This window comes from Ursus maritimus (assembly GCF_017311325.1).
Source record: "Ursus maritimus isolate PB19 chromosome X unlocalized genomic scaffold, ASM1731132v1 scaffold_X1, whole genome shotgun sequence".
Lineage (NCBI taxonomy): Eukaryota > Metazoa > Chordata > Mammalia > Carnivora > Ursidae > Ursus > Ursus maritimus.
Window position 1 is genome coordinate 72,198,048 of NW_024423319.1, and position 14,455 is coordinate 72,212,502.

Genomic DNA, 14,455 nt, shown 5'->3' on the forward strand with positions numbered 1-14,455 from the left:
AATGTGGTGAAGCAATTTACTAGTGAGAGGATGTGGGAATAGATTTACAGTCTGGAAGGGCGCTGACGTGAGTTCACCAGAGGGCTGGGGCTAGCATGGAGAATGGGATGAAGACATTTGTGAGCAAGCAGATGGCAGAGGTTTGAAGAATTGCGTGACAGGGGCCTTTGCTAGCTGCTTGGGCTTCAACAGCCAAGGCCAGCATCAAAGGCAGCTCAGCTCCTGGTTCCTTGGGAAATGTCGTCTTTGCCTTCTGTCCCCCCTCATCCGTCCTGAGCCAAATTCCTTTGCTGAAGCAGGAAAGGGCTAGGAACCCTGGAGGCAAGCAGAGACTTGGATCCCCGTGCAAGTACGTGTGTTTTATATAACTTCCGGTGGGTGCAACAAGATTCAGAGACATTTAGAGCAAGACCCGGAGGCCCAGAGATGGACGGTGACCTGGCCAAGATGAATGAGCCCTGACCTGCAGACTCAAAGGAGTGACGGGGTGGAGCAGTCTCTGTCCCACTCGGACCCCTCCTTTCTTCTACCCCAGGCTCAAGGCCGGAAGTGCTTGGCCCCCTTCAGGAGCCCAGCCAGGCAGGAGAAAGAGTAGCCGCAGCCACCATCAGAACACCCCCCAACCCCGCTAGGGTCTCTGCCCTGGAAAGCTCTGGGCTGGCCCAATACCAGGAAGTCCCGAGGCCCCCCCCCTGGCACTCCCTCAGCTTCTCTCCCTGCCCAGAGGCTCCCCTGGGCCACAGTGAGCACAAAGAAGGAAGCAGATTGTTTCTTTTAACTCCTGTCAGGGCTCTCTCCAAGGGGACTCGGGATATGTAATTTCTTGATTCAAAACACTTCCATCTTGGGTGGGGGGTGGGCTTCGTGGTGAGAATGGCCTGGAGCAGGCCCAGTGCTGCTTTGGGGGGGGGTCGGCATCCAGTGTGAGATACTGTGTATATAAACTATATATAATGTATATAAACTGGGATGTAAGTTTGTGTAAATTAATGGTTCATTCTTTGCAAATAAAGCTTTTTTTCTCCCCCCTGTTCTTGAAATCAACTTAGGCACTTCCTATACACCAGGCTCTACCGCCTTCAAGCCATGTGACATGGGACAATCTCTCATCTCTGAGCCTGAGCTTCCTCACCTGTAACATGGGACCCAGACACTTGCTTCTTTGCAAGTGTTGCCACACATGAGCTAGGGGAAGGACCAAGGCACCCATTTCAGAGGGGGCAACTGAAGGAAGGCAGTCTGAAGTTCCTGTCAGAACCTCCCACATCCTGTGTTCCAGACCACACAAGCCCCCATCCCCGTCACCTTAGGTCTTTTCCTGTCACTGCCAGTCCAGTAAGCTAGAGGTCCCGTGGACAAGAATCGCTGTCCTGAGGCAGAGACACAGCACGGAGGTTCCCTCAGCCCGACACCACAGCATCCGTAACAGACATTTCAGGCCTGAGCCCATAACAGCTTGGGAAGACCCAGCCTGCAGCTCCCCATTCTGTATCATCCCGTTTTGCACATGAGAAGACCAATGCTCAGGGAGTTTAAGTAGCTCACCCAAGGTCACCCAACTATAGAAAGGCTACTTCAACGTTCAAAGGGCTGTTGACAAGCTCTTACACTGTGCACTTTCTTTTAAACATCGAGATGCCGTGAAATTGAGGGCAGAATCTGCTTAAGGATAGGAAACCGGCAAAATGATTGGAGGGGAATAATTTGGGGTAGCTGTCCAATTTACAAAGGCCAATCACATTCAGTCTCATTGACTTTCCCAGTAGCCTCAGAGGTAAGCAGGGGAGGGATGTTGTGTCCCGTGTTGCAGGTGAGGAAGCTCAGGCTCAGAGATGACCGATTGTCCCATGTCACATGGCTTGAAGGAGGCGGAGCCTGAACTCCCAAGCACACTGGATCTCCAGGCACCCAGTCCTGCAGGAGCCTCGAGGCCAGGAGATGGGGCTGCTTGAGAGCTAGCGAAGCAAAGCCATGAGCAGGGAACCTAGGCCCTTAAAACAGATGAGATGGACCACAAGCAGTATCAGAAGAGGAGCTTTTTATTCTGTCCATTGTTTTCCTCAGTACTGATGCTGAGTGGCCGTGGGTGAGGGAGACTTCAGGGAGCCTACCTCTCACCTAGGGCTTTCCCTGCCTGTTGGGTCTATTTCACTTGTAGTCCCAGGGTAACGGCAGAGAAGAGCTGGAAGGAGGCGAGAGAGGAAGGGAAAGGAGGGGCCTAGAGAACAGCCTCCTCATATTGAGGACCTGCCAAATCAGGAGCAGGAGGCCCACGGGTGACTTTTGTCCTCCTGTTTCATGGGTTCTACACCTTCCAGCCAGGCCGAGAAGCCGCTGGGAATGTCTGTCAAGTGATCAACAGTTCCTGGGTCTCTGAGATGCCATACTTGGTCTTATGCTGGTCATACAGTTTGCGTAGGGCATCGACATAGAGGGTGTGGTATTTAGCCACAGTCTCCTGGCTTGGGTTCTCAATCTTGGGCAGTGGTAGCGGCTTCCCGACTGCCAGAGGAGACAGAGAAGGAAAAGGGAAAAGCGTCAGAACAGCTCATTCCTCAGAATGGGCCTCAGCCCTCAAGCCCAGGGTCTCCCCACCCTTCCCCACACTGTGCCCCTCATCCTAGTCTGCCTCTCTGCCTCTGGACACAGCCAGAGCCAAGGTGCAGCCCCAGAACTGGATCCTATATCCTAGAAGTGGCCGCCAGTGGACGGGCTCACTCACCAACGGTGGTTACAGGTCGAGCATAGGGCAGTAGGCCCCAGGAGTTCTCTGTGAAGCCACGCCCATAGAAAGCACAAGGGTAGATATGTGTCATACTCTGCACCCAATTCTGGAAGCGATTCACCAAGCCCCCAGGAGTGAAAATGTGCTGATCGTAGAGGTCTGTCTCTCCAAAGGCATAGGCAGGGATTAGAGGAACTCTGCAAAGGAAAGGCATATCCTTCAATGGCCAGATGTGCTGACTACCAGTGGACCCTGGGTCTGCCTATAGGCTTCTCGGCCCATGGCTTAGCTGGGCCTAGGTCTGGACTAAGTGCGAGGGCCCCACTGTCTACCCCAGGCTGCCTGGGGAGGTGGGGGGCAAAGTAGCAGCAAGCTAAAGGAAGCAAGTCTCAGACCCTCCTGTGAACCCACGGGTCTGAAACACTTCGGAAGAGAAGACCCAAGGGCCATTTCATTTCGCTTTCTTCCGTTTAACCCACACAGCAGTTTTGGTTCTCTCTGATGTGAGCTTGCAGCCAGTTGCCTCTTGTAGAGGGGCTGGCCCAGATGAGAGGCTAGTGTGAGGGAGAAGAGCTGAGGGCCTCTCCCCTTAAGCAGACATGCCTCTAGGACTCGGCCCAGCCTCTACTCCAACACAGAAGCAGCTTTCTACCTCCCTTTTTAGGTATCATTTCCTCAAAATCCCTTACTCCTTCCGTGCTGGGCTTTCGGAGCCCCTCTCCCCATTCTGGACCAGAGCTGTCCTTACCCATGATGAAGGGCCACGCGTACAAAGCCGGTCCGATTCTTCAAGAACAGGGTGGTAGAGCCTGGCAGGCTGTATTTGCACTCAGCCAGGCCACCAACCACCACAATCAGCATGTTACCTTTGCCTTTATGTGTGAGCAGAAAGTCCATGGAGGCTCGGCTCACAGAGCAGGCTCCTGGGGGACAGAAAACATCCAAAGCTCATTGGCCACTCCCCAAACCTTCTAACTTTCCTCCCTACCTCTTCCAAGGAAGGGAGAGCCTCATGCCCAGCAGGTGAGCCTAAGGTCGCTTTCTAAGACCAGAGGGGATCACTGAGTTGGCCCTTGCTCTCTCCCATTCCCCCAACACTTGTCCCTTGGGGAGTCATGTTTCCTTTGGCTTTCTGTCTTAGGAGCCAACTCACCTGAAGACATGATATACTCTCTGAGAAACGGCACCCAGAAAAAGGCTCCCAGTGTGAGCATATAAGGGGTGATACCGGGAAAGATCTTGGAGAAGCCTGAGATTTCTGTGGCAAAGTGGCCAAAGAATGAGTGGGCCAAGGCCCCGTGAGGGTGGCACGCAAGGATGTAGTTGTGGTTGGGGGAGATATCATGAGTCTTCAGAAGCTGTGGAGGAGAGTGGAGTCAGGAGGGGTATGGCCAAGGAAGAGTACTCCTGTTCCGGCCAGAGACCGGGAAGGGAAAGGGCCGCTATGTCCAGCCACGCAGTTGGGTAACACACGGCAACAGGGGGCATCGTTTGCATGGGTTTCGATGGGAATGATACCCTCCAACCTCCACCCTGGCCCAGCTGCTGGCATTGGAGTTGGGGCTGGGCCCAGGACCCGAGTGGGGGGACCCGGGACTATTTACCTTGAGGGGGAAGTAGTCACAGTACTGTTTCCATAGGCACCATCTCCTCACACAGCCAAACCGGCGGCCACCTGAAAACAGAGCCAAGGTAGCCACGTTTTGCCCACCCCCATCGTCTTCTTCAGAGCCCCTTTGGGCCAGCCGCAGGGTGGCCCCTCACCCACTTCTGTTGCCTGGCCTTGTAAGTGACAACCGGGATGAGCGATGTCATACCAGGGCCAATTTAGGACAGGCCTGGCTTGCTGCTTTACTAGCTGCTTTTCCCTAACCCACTCCAGTTCTGATCTGGGCCTTCCCAGCGTTTTGAAAAGACCCCTTCCCTCAGCTTCTCTAAACCAGGGAGGGGGGACAGGCTAAAGGGCTGCCTGGGATTTGGCCAGAGCCTCTCAGGACTATCAGAAGAAGAGAGAAAAGAGCATGTGGCCGGTGGCAACACAGCCCCAGAGGGGCCCTTACCTCGCTGGGGGGTCTTCCAGTCGAAAGCCAGCCAGGTGAGAATGAGCACAGTGACAGGCCAGTATGGCATGAACAGCACCAGGTAGAGGTTGACGAAGATTACGGTGAGTGCTAGAGGGAGCCCAGCCCAGAGTTAATGAATTGTGAACAGTCCTCCATCACTTGCCCTCCCTCTGGGGGCTCTCCACCCAAGGTTACACACACTCTCACTCATGTTCACTGAACACTCTCACTTCCTCACCTTAGTATGTGGTCTGTGTGCCCATATCCCCAGCCCTCCATCTCCTCTCTGTCCTGGGGGCCCTGTTTTCAGATCTGGAAGGCAAGGCACTTTCCTCTCCAGCTGTGCCCCATGAAGTAAGCCCTCTGCTCCCCAGGACCTGATCCGGCCCTGCTCTGGGCTGGGTTCAATGGCAGGAAGCCACCGATGGGCCACTCTGATCTAATCATCAGAGGCTGGGAGGCTGGGAAAGACAGAGCCAGGAGAGGTTTTCCTCCGGCTCACATTTTCCTCTCCAGATCTTCTCTGGGAGGCATCAGTGGACAGAATACCAGAAAAACAGAAGACCCAACTTCAGCCAGGCTGGGAGCACACAAGTTGGCAAATGTGAAACAAAGAGCAATGCAAGCTGGGAGAGCCCAATAAGGTACTGGGCTGTGTTAGGTTCCGGTAAGATGGGAGTGCTGTAGGGTAGAGTAGTTAGGATGGACTTCATGGAGACGAGTCCTAGGGAGCCACACTCAGAATTATGAACAGACTCTATTTTTAAAACAGCTGTGAATAAGACCCTGTGAGAGAAAGTGGATAAAAGCAAAGGCTAGAAAAGACAGGACATACTTCTAATTGAGCATGGTAGACTGAACACAAGTTTTTTTTTTATCTTGACTCCTTGCCAAGGCTTCGTGAAAATTACCTTATGAGTGTTTTAAAAGATACAGCTCTGCAGTGAGAAAAAGAATTCAAGAGATACCAACAACAGTAGACAAGAGACACCAGCAAAATGTTTGCATGCTGGAAAGTAGATGAAGGAGGGAGTAACTGACTTCAAACAAAGAAATGGAAGCCTGGTCACCCACCAGGGGAATGGCTACAAGAGCAAGCCTGTTTGTGCTGGAGAATCTGGGAAAGACTCAGAATCTGGAGCCAGCAGGTATGATACAAAAGGAGTGTGAGGCACAGGGCTTGATGGAAAGTCAACCAAAGAGGTAGTTAGAGCTCCCGGTCCCCTTCCCTCCCCTACACAGTTGAACAATGGGAGGACTACTCTCTGCAAAACAGAACCAGAGAGACTCCAGACTCAGACACTTACACTAGACACAGACAGCTAAGATACTCGATATGCAGCCAAATTATTAATCAAGCACGAAAGTAGAATAAAGACAATGTCAGACATACAGTCTCAGATGGTTTGTCTCCCATGTCTCCTTCTCAGGAAACTACTGGAGGATGTGCTCCATCAAGATAAGGGAGTCAACCAAGACAGAAGAAGCCATGGGATCCAGGGGGGAAAAAAAGAACAAAGAAGGAAGAGGGTGACCAGAACCAGGGCTAGGGTGAAGGAAGCCAGGTGCCTAGGGCACAAAATTTAAGAAAACACTCCCAGCGTCAAGCAAGTACTGACCCAACACTTGCCCAACCTGGAGAGTGAGCATCTTATTAAACTGTGCACCCACGGTGCCTCAAGGACCCTGGAGGTGAGAGCTGTGCGTAAGAAGACCACATTGCCCTCAGTTTGTTTCTCAGAGTCCATAGTCTCTCATGTTTCATTCCCCCTTCTGATTACCCCCCCTTTCTTTATCCCTTTCTTCCCCTACCAATCTTCCTAGTTCTTATGTTCCATAGATGAGATAAACCATATGATAATTGCCTTTCTCTGCTTGACTTATTTCACTTAGCATTATCTCCTCCAGTGCCGTCCATGTTGCAGCAAATGTTGAGAACTCGTTCTTTCTGATAGCTGAGTAATATTCCATTGTATATATGGACCACAACTTTTTAATCCAGTCATCTGTTGAAAGGCATCTCGGTTCCTTCCATGATTTAGCTATTGTGCAAAATGCTGCTATGAACATTGGGGTGCATAAGGCCCTTCTCTTCACTACGTCTGTATCTTTGGGGTAAATACCCAGTAGTGCAATGGCTGGCTCATAGGGTAGCTCAATTTTTAACTTTTTAAGGGACCTCCACACTGTTTTCCAGAGTGGCTGTACCAACTTGCATGCTCACCAACAATGTAGGAGGGATCCCCTTTCTCCACATCCTCTCCAACAATTGTTGTTTCTTGCCTTGTCTATTTTTGCCATTCTAACTGGCGTAAGGTGGTATCTCAGTGTGGTTTTGATTTGAATTTCCCTGATGGCTAATGATTTTGAACATTTTTTCATGTGTCTGTTAGCCATTTGTTCAACATAAAAACTAGGAAGATCGGTAGGGATAAAAGGATAAAGAAGTGGGGGGTAATCGGAAGGGGGAATGAAGCATGAGAGACTATGAACTCTGAGAAACAAACTGAGGGCTTTAGAGGGGAGGGGGGTGGGGGAATGGGATAGACTGGTGATGGGTAGTAAGGAGGGCACATATTGCATGGTGCACTGTGTGTTATACGCAACTAATGAATCATCGAACTTTACATCAGAAACCAAGGATGTACTGTATGGTGACTAACATAATATAATAAAAAATATTATTATAATAAAAAAAGAAAAAGGAAATAATCCCAACAGAGAAAAAAAAAAAAGAAGACCACATTGTATAACAGGGGGATGCTGGACTCCAGTAGCCATGTCGTCCAGAAAATAAACAGTGGGGGAGGACCTATAGATTCCTGATGTGTTCACACATACGGAGAGATTACTATGTCTGTGGAGAGTTTGAAGATGAATTCGTAGTTAATAGATATCTGATAACAAAAGAAATTTAAAATGAGGTGACTATGAGTTCCGGAAAAAACAGAAAATTGTAACAAGCGAGGAAATATGCTTTCCGTACACCAAATGGCTCCACTAGGGATATTCGTAGTCACAGTCAGGCATTGAACCAAAATCTGTGCTCTCACAATCTCGGGAGGATGGAGGAAGAGGAAAGATGTAGCAATAGCTCATAGAGCTAAATTCTCATCTTCCATATCAGGAAGTTAGTAACACTGTCTAAAGCTGTCCAATCAGAAATACTATAGCAATCTGCAGAAAATTTAAGTAGCAAGATGTAGACACCCAGAGATAAATACCAGAAGAAAGAGCTAACAAAGTTGAAAGTGGCTGCCTCTAGGGAACAGATCTAAGGCCAGCAGATTCAGCCTTTTGATATATTCCTTATAAGACTATTGAACTTTTTCAAGAAATAAAGAGAGGCATGGGTCTAGTCCAGAAGAGACCTCCCTGTTTCCCCGATGCTTTGCTCAACCCAGAAGGTGTTGGAGACATCTTGTGAGGCAGTGTGGCCATGGGCAGACTGCCTGGGCAGTGAGATGAGTCCGGGATCTGCCATTCCCGTGAGTGTGAGCTCAGACAAGTTGCTAAACTTCATCTGCCAACCGGGAATCACACTACCAATGTCTGCCTTCTCTTCCTCACAGACTTAGCGTGAGGGTCTCCTCTCAAGGCCTTCAGGGTCCAAAGAGGGATGATTCCATGCACAAGGTGAAGAGCTGGCTAGGGGAGGGGGAACACTGGAACCCCCATCTCCTGAGGCCCAGGCCTAAATCCCTTCTGCCTGCTCCACACTACCTCTCTATACGCCCCATAGTCAGACTCTAATGAAGGGCTCCCTGGGATGGTTTTCTCCCTGTGCTCATGTTCCTTCGGGACACTGTCCTCCTTCAGCCTCCTCTGCTCTGCCCGCCCCTCTGCCTGCTCACACCAGGCCCTAAGCCCTCCATCTTTCCTCTTCCGTTTCTCTCGCTCATGTCTTCTGATCAAGCCGTATTAATTCTACCCCAATTTGTCCAATCTCCCCTTTTCTCCCCTCTTGTCTGCATCCTGATTACTACTGATCTGGTCCAATCACGTCTCTCACCCGGATGGTTGCAACTGCCTCTTCCTATCACCAATTCGCTATACAGAGCAAGAGTGATCTCTTGAAAACACAAATCTGACGCTGCTGTACTGTGCCAAACCCTATCACGGCTCCCCATGGCGCTCAGGAAAAACTCCAAACTCTTTTCCTTAGTTGACAGTGCCCTGCACAATTGCCCCCTGTCTGCTTCTCCAGTGTCCTCTTTCTTCTGTCTCCCATTCATTTATTTGATACATGTTGAGCATCAGTTCTGGGCCTCTTGCCCCTCATCCCCCTTAGCCACCAGCAGCTCCTTGAATGCTTTATGCTCTCCCTCTTCCTAGCCTTGTCACGCGTTACCCACTCTCTGCCCTGAACACTCCTCCTTCTTCACCTACTTCCTATGTGTCCCTCAAGCATCAACTCATTCGGGAGAAAAACAGGCAAAGGACATGAATGGGCAGTTATCAGAAATTTAAAAGGAGGCAATTATGAATTAGAGCACGCTCTGGCTTAGCATGTCCTCCAGGGACATGTCCAGACCCAGCCTCGCGGATCAGCAGTGAATGAGCTGATGCAAGAAGTAGGGAAAGATCTCATGGGCTGGAATCAGGTCCTTGTGGGCTCAACTCCCGGGCCAGCCCCTCTGCTTCCTCAGCTGTGTGATCTTGGACAGACCACTTAACACCTCGTGCACTTCAGCGCCCTCATCTGTACAAATGGAGGTTATTAGCCACATAAGGGGCTTAGAGCAGTGCCTGACAGGAAAAAAAAGGTGCAATTAATGTTAGCTAATATTATGAGTGTTCACGCTTATTATGTGTGTGTAGCTATTAGTATATATTATTATGCATAATGATAGCTTCTACCTCATCAGGCTGGCAGGAGGCTACAAGGAAATAATAGGTGGAAAATACCTGGTATAAAGTACCTAATACATATGAATTCCTTTCTGCTGGTCTCTTCCAGCTCTGACTGTTAATCATTCCTAGGTTAACACTGCTCTTTTCAGCACAGAGGGGTCCTGGTGCCCATTCCAGGCAGGCCTCTGAGCCTCCCATTCCCTGTCCTCTAGCCCACTCTCCCTATTCACTGGCAAGCCCCGGACTCCAAGGCCTACCTGCATTCTCCCTTCCCAGATATCTTACAAGGTCATTTGATCCATACCCTTGCCTCCAGCTAGTCCTCACCTAAACTACCTGACAAAAGAGAATTTTTTCCCAGTGCGCCCCCCACCCCCCGCACACACACAGGGCTGCTTTGCTTCAGCACCTAGAATACAGAGGCCAGTGTATCTGTAACTTCCACAAAGCGTTTGTGATGTAGACAATGGGGGAAAATGGCTGGATTAATGGATGAACTGCTCTGGGCAATGGGCTTTCAGAGCCTCCATCTGCCACCAGGCAGCTCGCCCCCACGGATGGCCTGTTCAAGTGCATGAGGTTGTAGCTAAGTCCTTTTCCTTGGGTAGCCTCAATGGAACTGCTCCCCATCTTCCCCAAACATGCCCTGCATGGCCCAGTGTAGACCCAGGAGGGCTCACCATACACATCTGCATCAAGGCTTGTTTGCACACACGCAGATGCACCCCTGCATAGGCACACACCCGTATGCGCACACACATACCCTCGTGTACCACACTCAGGGATTCCCTGAGTACCATGTCCAGGCAAGTCAGGCGAGAGGCCGAGGTGACCGGTCATCCGGATTTGCCTGGGACAACCCAGGTTTTGGTATTCATAACCCTGCTGAGCCCTAAAACCCCTCAGTCCCGGGCATACCAGGGCAGGCAGTCACCCTACGGAAGGCTGAAGACTCACCGATAATTAAGGCACTCAGGGCCCACTGGAAAACAGCAAAAACCTCCAGGGCAGTCTTAAGGTCCTTCTTGGAGGGCAAGAGCATCATGCTCAGGGTCTCAGGGGCTCCGGGTAAATGCTGCTCCTTTGGCTTCCCAGCCCCTATTGCTCAGGAGCCTTCGAGGTTTCCTCTCTTCATGCTTTCTTCTCCACCTCCCAACTAGTCTCCACCCCCCACTCCCACCCCTGCGCAGGACAGCAGGGACACATGTCACTTCTGCTTGCGCAGCTCCTTCCAGCTATCTACTCACCCACACTTTTACCCACTTAGGTATAGCCTGGGCTAAGATTGTGACACCCCCTGGCACACCTGTGTAGAGAAACGTGGATGAAGCTCGGGTGTGGGAAGTGAGTGGGAGGGGCTTGGGGCTGATGAGGGACCTCCAGAGCCAGGGTCGATTGGGGGGAGGGGCGGGCAGTGAGGAGCCCAGGGCGCCCTACCACCGAGTGGCCTGCATTTCCGTTTATGACTCTCAGCTGTGTGTGTGGTCTCTCAGTGACAATGCGATTGCAGGGGAGGAGAAAGGAGGCCAGAGGCCATGCCTAAAAATACCTTTGGTTGTTTTGTCAGTCCTAGAGAGCTCATTACTCCCTGTGAACAGACATCAGACATAGGTCTGTGAGTGTAGGGTAGGTGCTGCGTAATTTCTTTTGTTGAATGAATAAATAAATGTGAGTACCTATCAAATTATTCTGCATACATGAAATTCCAGAACAGGCCAAAAATAATCTATTGTGAAAAAATCAGCGTACCAGTTGCCCCTGCTAGCAAATTGACTAGGAAGGGACATGAAGGAAATTTTGGGAGTGACAACGATGTTCTCTATCTTGACAGAGCTTTGAGTTACACAGGTCAAAAATTCATTTGTCAAAGCTCAGCAAGTGTACATTTAAGATGTGCGCATTTCTCTACATGTAAATTTTACCTAAAAAGCAAACAAATATTGAACTGTTCTTAATGCTGAAGTGTTTAGGGGGAAAGAATACTGATGGCTACAATTTACTCTGAGATGCATGTAAGATGCATTGATGGATGGACAGAGAAATATATGGATAGATAGATATATGATAAATCAAATGTAGCAAGACATTTGTACATTCTAGGTGGTGGGTGTTCACTGTGCAATTCTTTCAACTATTCTGTAGGTTTGAAATATTTTTATAATACAATTTTGCCAAAAAAGGTGCCTCAAAGTCAATATTAAAACTTAGTTTAAGGGACACTTAGGTGGCTCAGTCGGTTAGGCGTCTGCCTTCAGCTGGGGTCATGATCCCGGGGTCCTGGGATCGAGTCCCTCATCGGGTTCCTTGCTCAGCAGGGAGTCTGCTTCTCCCTCTGCCTGCTGTTCCCCCTGCTTGTGCTCTGATTCTCTCTCTCTCTCTCTGACAAATAAATAAGGAAAAAAACCCTTAATTTAAAAAATGTGATTTCTCCATGCCTATACACGTGTCCATGTGACCTTTGAATGTACATATATATGTACAAAGGGAAAAATGTCCAGCTATCAATCATATATCCACATCGGTAGGTGGCATCTCCAAGCATGTGTCTGTGTGCTCTGGGGATGTGAGTGTGAAAGCACCTAAGTCCAGCCAGGTGTGTGCTGTGAGCCAAGTGGATGAGATTGTGAAAGACTGGAAGGGTTTCCTGATGCAACATATAATTACTGAAGGCATAGTATATGCCAGGGACTGTTCTAGGCAGCTGGGTTAGATCAGTGAGCAAAACATATTTTAAAAATCCATGCTTTTGTAAATTTTACATTCTGGTAGGCAGACAGATGATAGAAATTAATTAACTAATTATATCGTTGTGTTATAAGGTGGTAAGTGCTATGAGAAAAGAAAAAGAGTTTGAGCAGAGCAAGAAGGATCCGGAGTGCTGCTGGGGCAGAAGCCTGGCTGGGATGGGCTGTGGGTGAACTGCATCAGGCCCAGAGACACTTCCAGGGGCCAGTGCTATGGCAGCAGGTGGAGACTGTGGCCTGCTTGAGAAGAGGAAGAGCAACTGCCTGCTGGAGTGGAAGAATGTGAGGAGGGGGGCAGCGTGGGGGGGCCTTGTGTGCTACCCCCTCCAGTGAGCCACCCCTGAGGGGGTCCTCATTCACATCAAGCCTGGCCCTGAGGGCTTGTTTTGTTATTCCTGTGCCTCTTCCTGCATCTGTCCACCAATCCTGACTCCTCACCCTCCCAACCTAGTCTGGGAGCTCTCGGGGGCAGAACCTGGATGGTACTGGGTCTGACTGTTCTCATATGCCCAGCTCCTGACACAAGCCACACAGTAGGCATACACTGACATTTGTTATCAAAGTGGAAGCTCAACCTGGGCAAATCTTTGGGGCTTGATATCCTCAAATGTATATAAGAGATGAGGACTCCCTCTTGGACTTGAAAGAATCCAGACAAGTGACCGATGGCCAATCATTTTGTGAACGGTGAAATGGTGTCCACATGTAGGTTGCCGCTGTCACTATGATTGAGAGAAGTGGAGGGGAGGGCAGGGCACTGAGGAAAGCCCGGAGTTCAGCTGGGCCTGCCTTGGGATGAACTTCTCTCCAAGCAGTGTTACCTCAGAGAAAGGCTGTCAGAAACTCAAGAGCAGGGGCGCCTGGGTGGCTCAGTCATTAAGCATCTGCCTTCGGCTCGGGGCGTGATCCCCGCATTCTGGGAACGAAAAGAAAAGAAAAAAGAAAAAGAAACTCAAGAGCAGGGGCGCTTGGGTGGCTCGGGGCACCTGGATGGCTCAGTCGTTAAGCATCTGCCCAGGGAGTGATCCCAGAGTCCTGGGATCGAGCCCCGCATCGTGTTCCCTGTTCTGCTGGGAGCCTGCTTCTTCCTCTCCCACTTCCCCTGCTTGTGTTCCCTCTCTCTCTGACTGTGACTCTCTCTGTCAAATAAATAAATAAAATCTTTTAAAAAAAAGAAACTCAAGAGCAGACTCAATGACAGTGTGAGCATTTGGAATATTCTAGAAGCTCTCACTCTCCATATGCACAGAGAAGGCCACATGCCCAGCTGATGCATCTGCATCCATCGCACCATCCTAACACCAAAGAGAGAAACAGTCCAGACTGTTTGGGAGCTTCCCATCCTCAGTCCTATCCCCCACCATCATGTCCCCACCCCATCCTCTCAAAATCCCTGGAGATTCTGAGGCTCGGAGATTGTCAGAGTTGGAAGGGCTCTCTGAGGTTCCTAATTCCAGGCCACCCAAGGAAGGCTCCCCACAGCCTTCACTGAGCCCCCTGCCAATGAAATCCTTCTTCCTGATCTCAGAACCAGGTCCAAGCCCCACTGGTCCTACTCTAGGCATCTGAAAACACACAAAAAATGAAGTCAGTCCTTGCCTTACATAACAGTTCTCACTTCACCCAGGTAGGGTTACCAGATAAAATACAGGAGGCCAAATAGTGCATGGGACATGCTTCTGCTAAAACATTATTCATTGTTTATCTGAAAGTCAAATTTAATTGAGTCATGTACCTTTATTTGCTAATTTTGGCAGCCCTGTAACCCAGGACCGCATGGTCAACAGTTGGCCTACTGTGGCAGCCATAGCCAAACCATGTCCACCACATCCAGAGAACAGGCCCCATTCGGGGGTCCAGGAGGTCTGTGTGTCACGTTTGATTTCTCTGCTGCCCCAGAAATCAAGTTGGCTCCCATCCCTTGCACTTAATGGTTTAGTTAAGTTCCCTCAAAGATGTTGCCACTATGCTAGGAGATTTTTCTACACGCCTCACACCCCCATCCCATCCATTTCTTCTGCTTGCTAGGCAAGGCTTTTAGGCATTCCGGCTCAAGTGCCAGTTTTCCC

The 14,455-nt window shown here is 50.0% G+C and overlaps 1 protein-coding gene across 1 annotated transcript; it reads right to left on the reverse strand.

Annotated features, from left to right (window-relative positions):
* Positions 1 to 2,082: 2,082 nt before the first annotated feature.
* On the reverse strand, positions 2,083 to 10,705 carry AWAT2 (acyl-CoA wax alcohol acyltransferase 2). The gene is made up of 7 exons (XM_008712273.2): positions 10,600 to 10,705; positions 4,786 to 4,896; positions 4,330 to 4,400; positions 3,879 to 4,083; positions 3,474 to 3,648; positions 2,723 to 2,922; positions 2,083 to 2,502 (listed from the first exon to the last, which is right to left on the reverse strand). Exons 1-7 carry the CDS (start codon positions 10,685 to 10,687, stop codon positions 2,348 to 2,350), a joined length of 1,005 nt encoding a protein of 334 aa, XP_008710495.2. The 5' UTR covers positions 10,688 to 10,705; the 3' UTR covers positions 2,083 to 2,347.
* Positions 10,706 to 14,455: the final 3,750 nt, after the last annotated feature.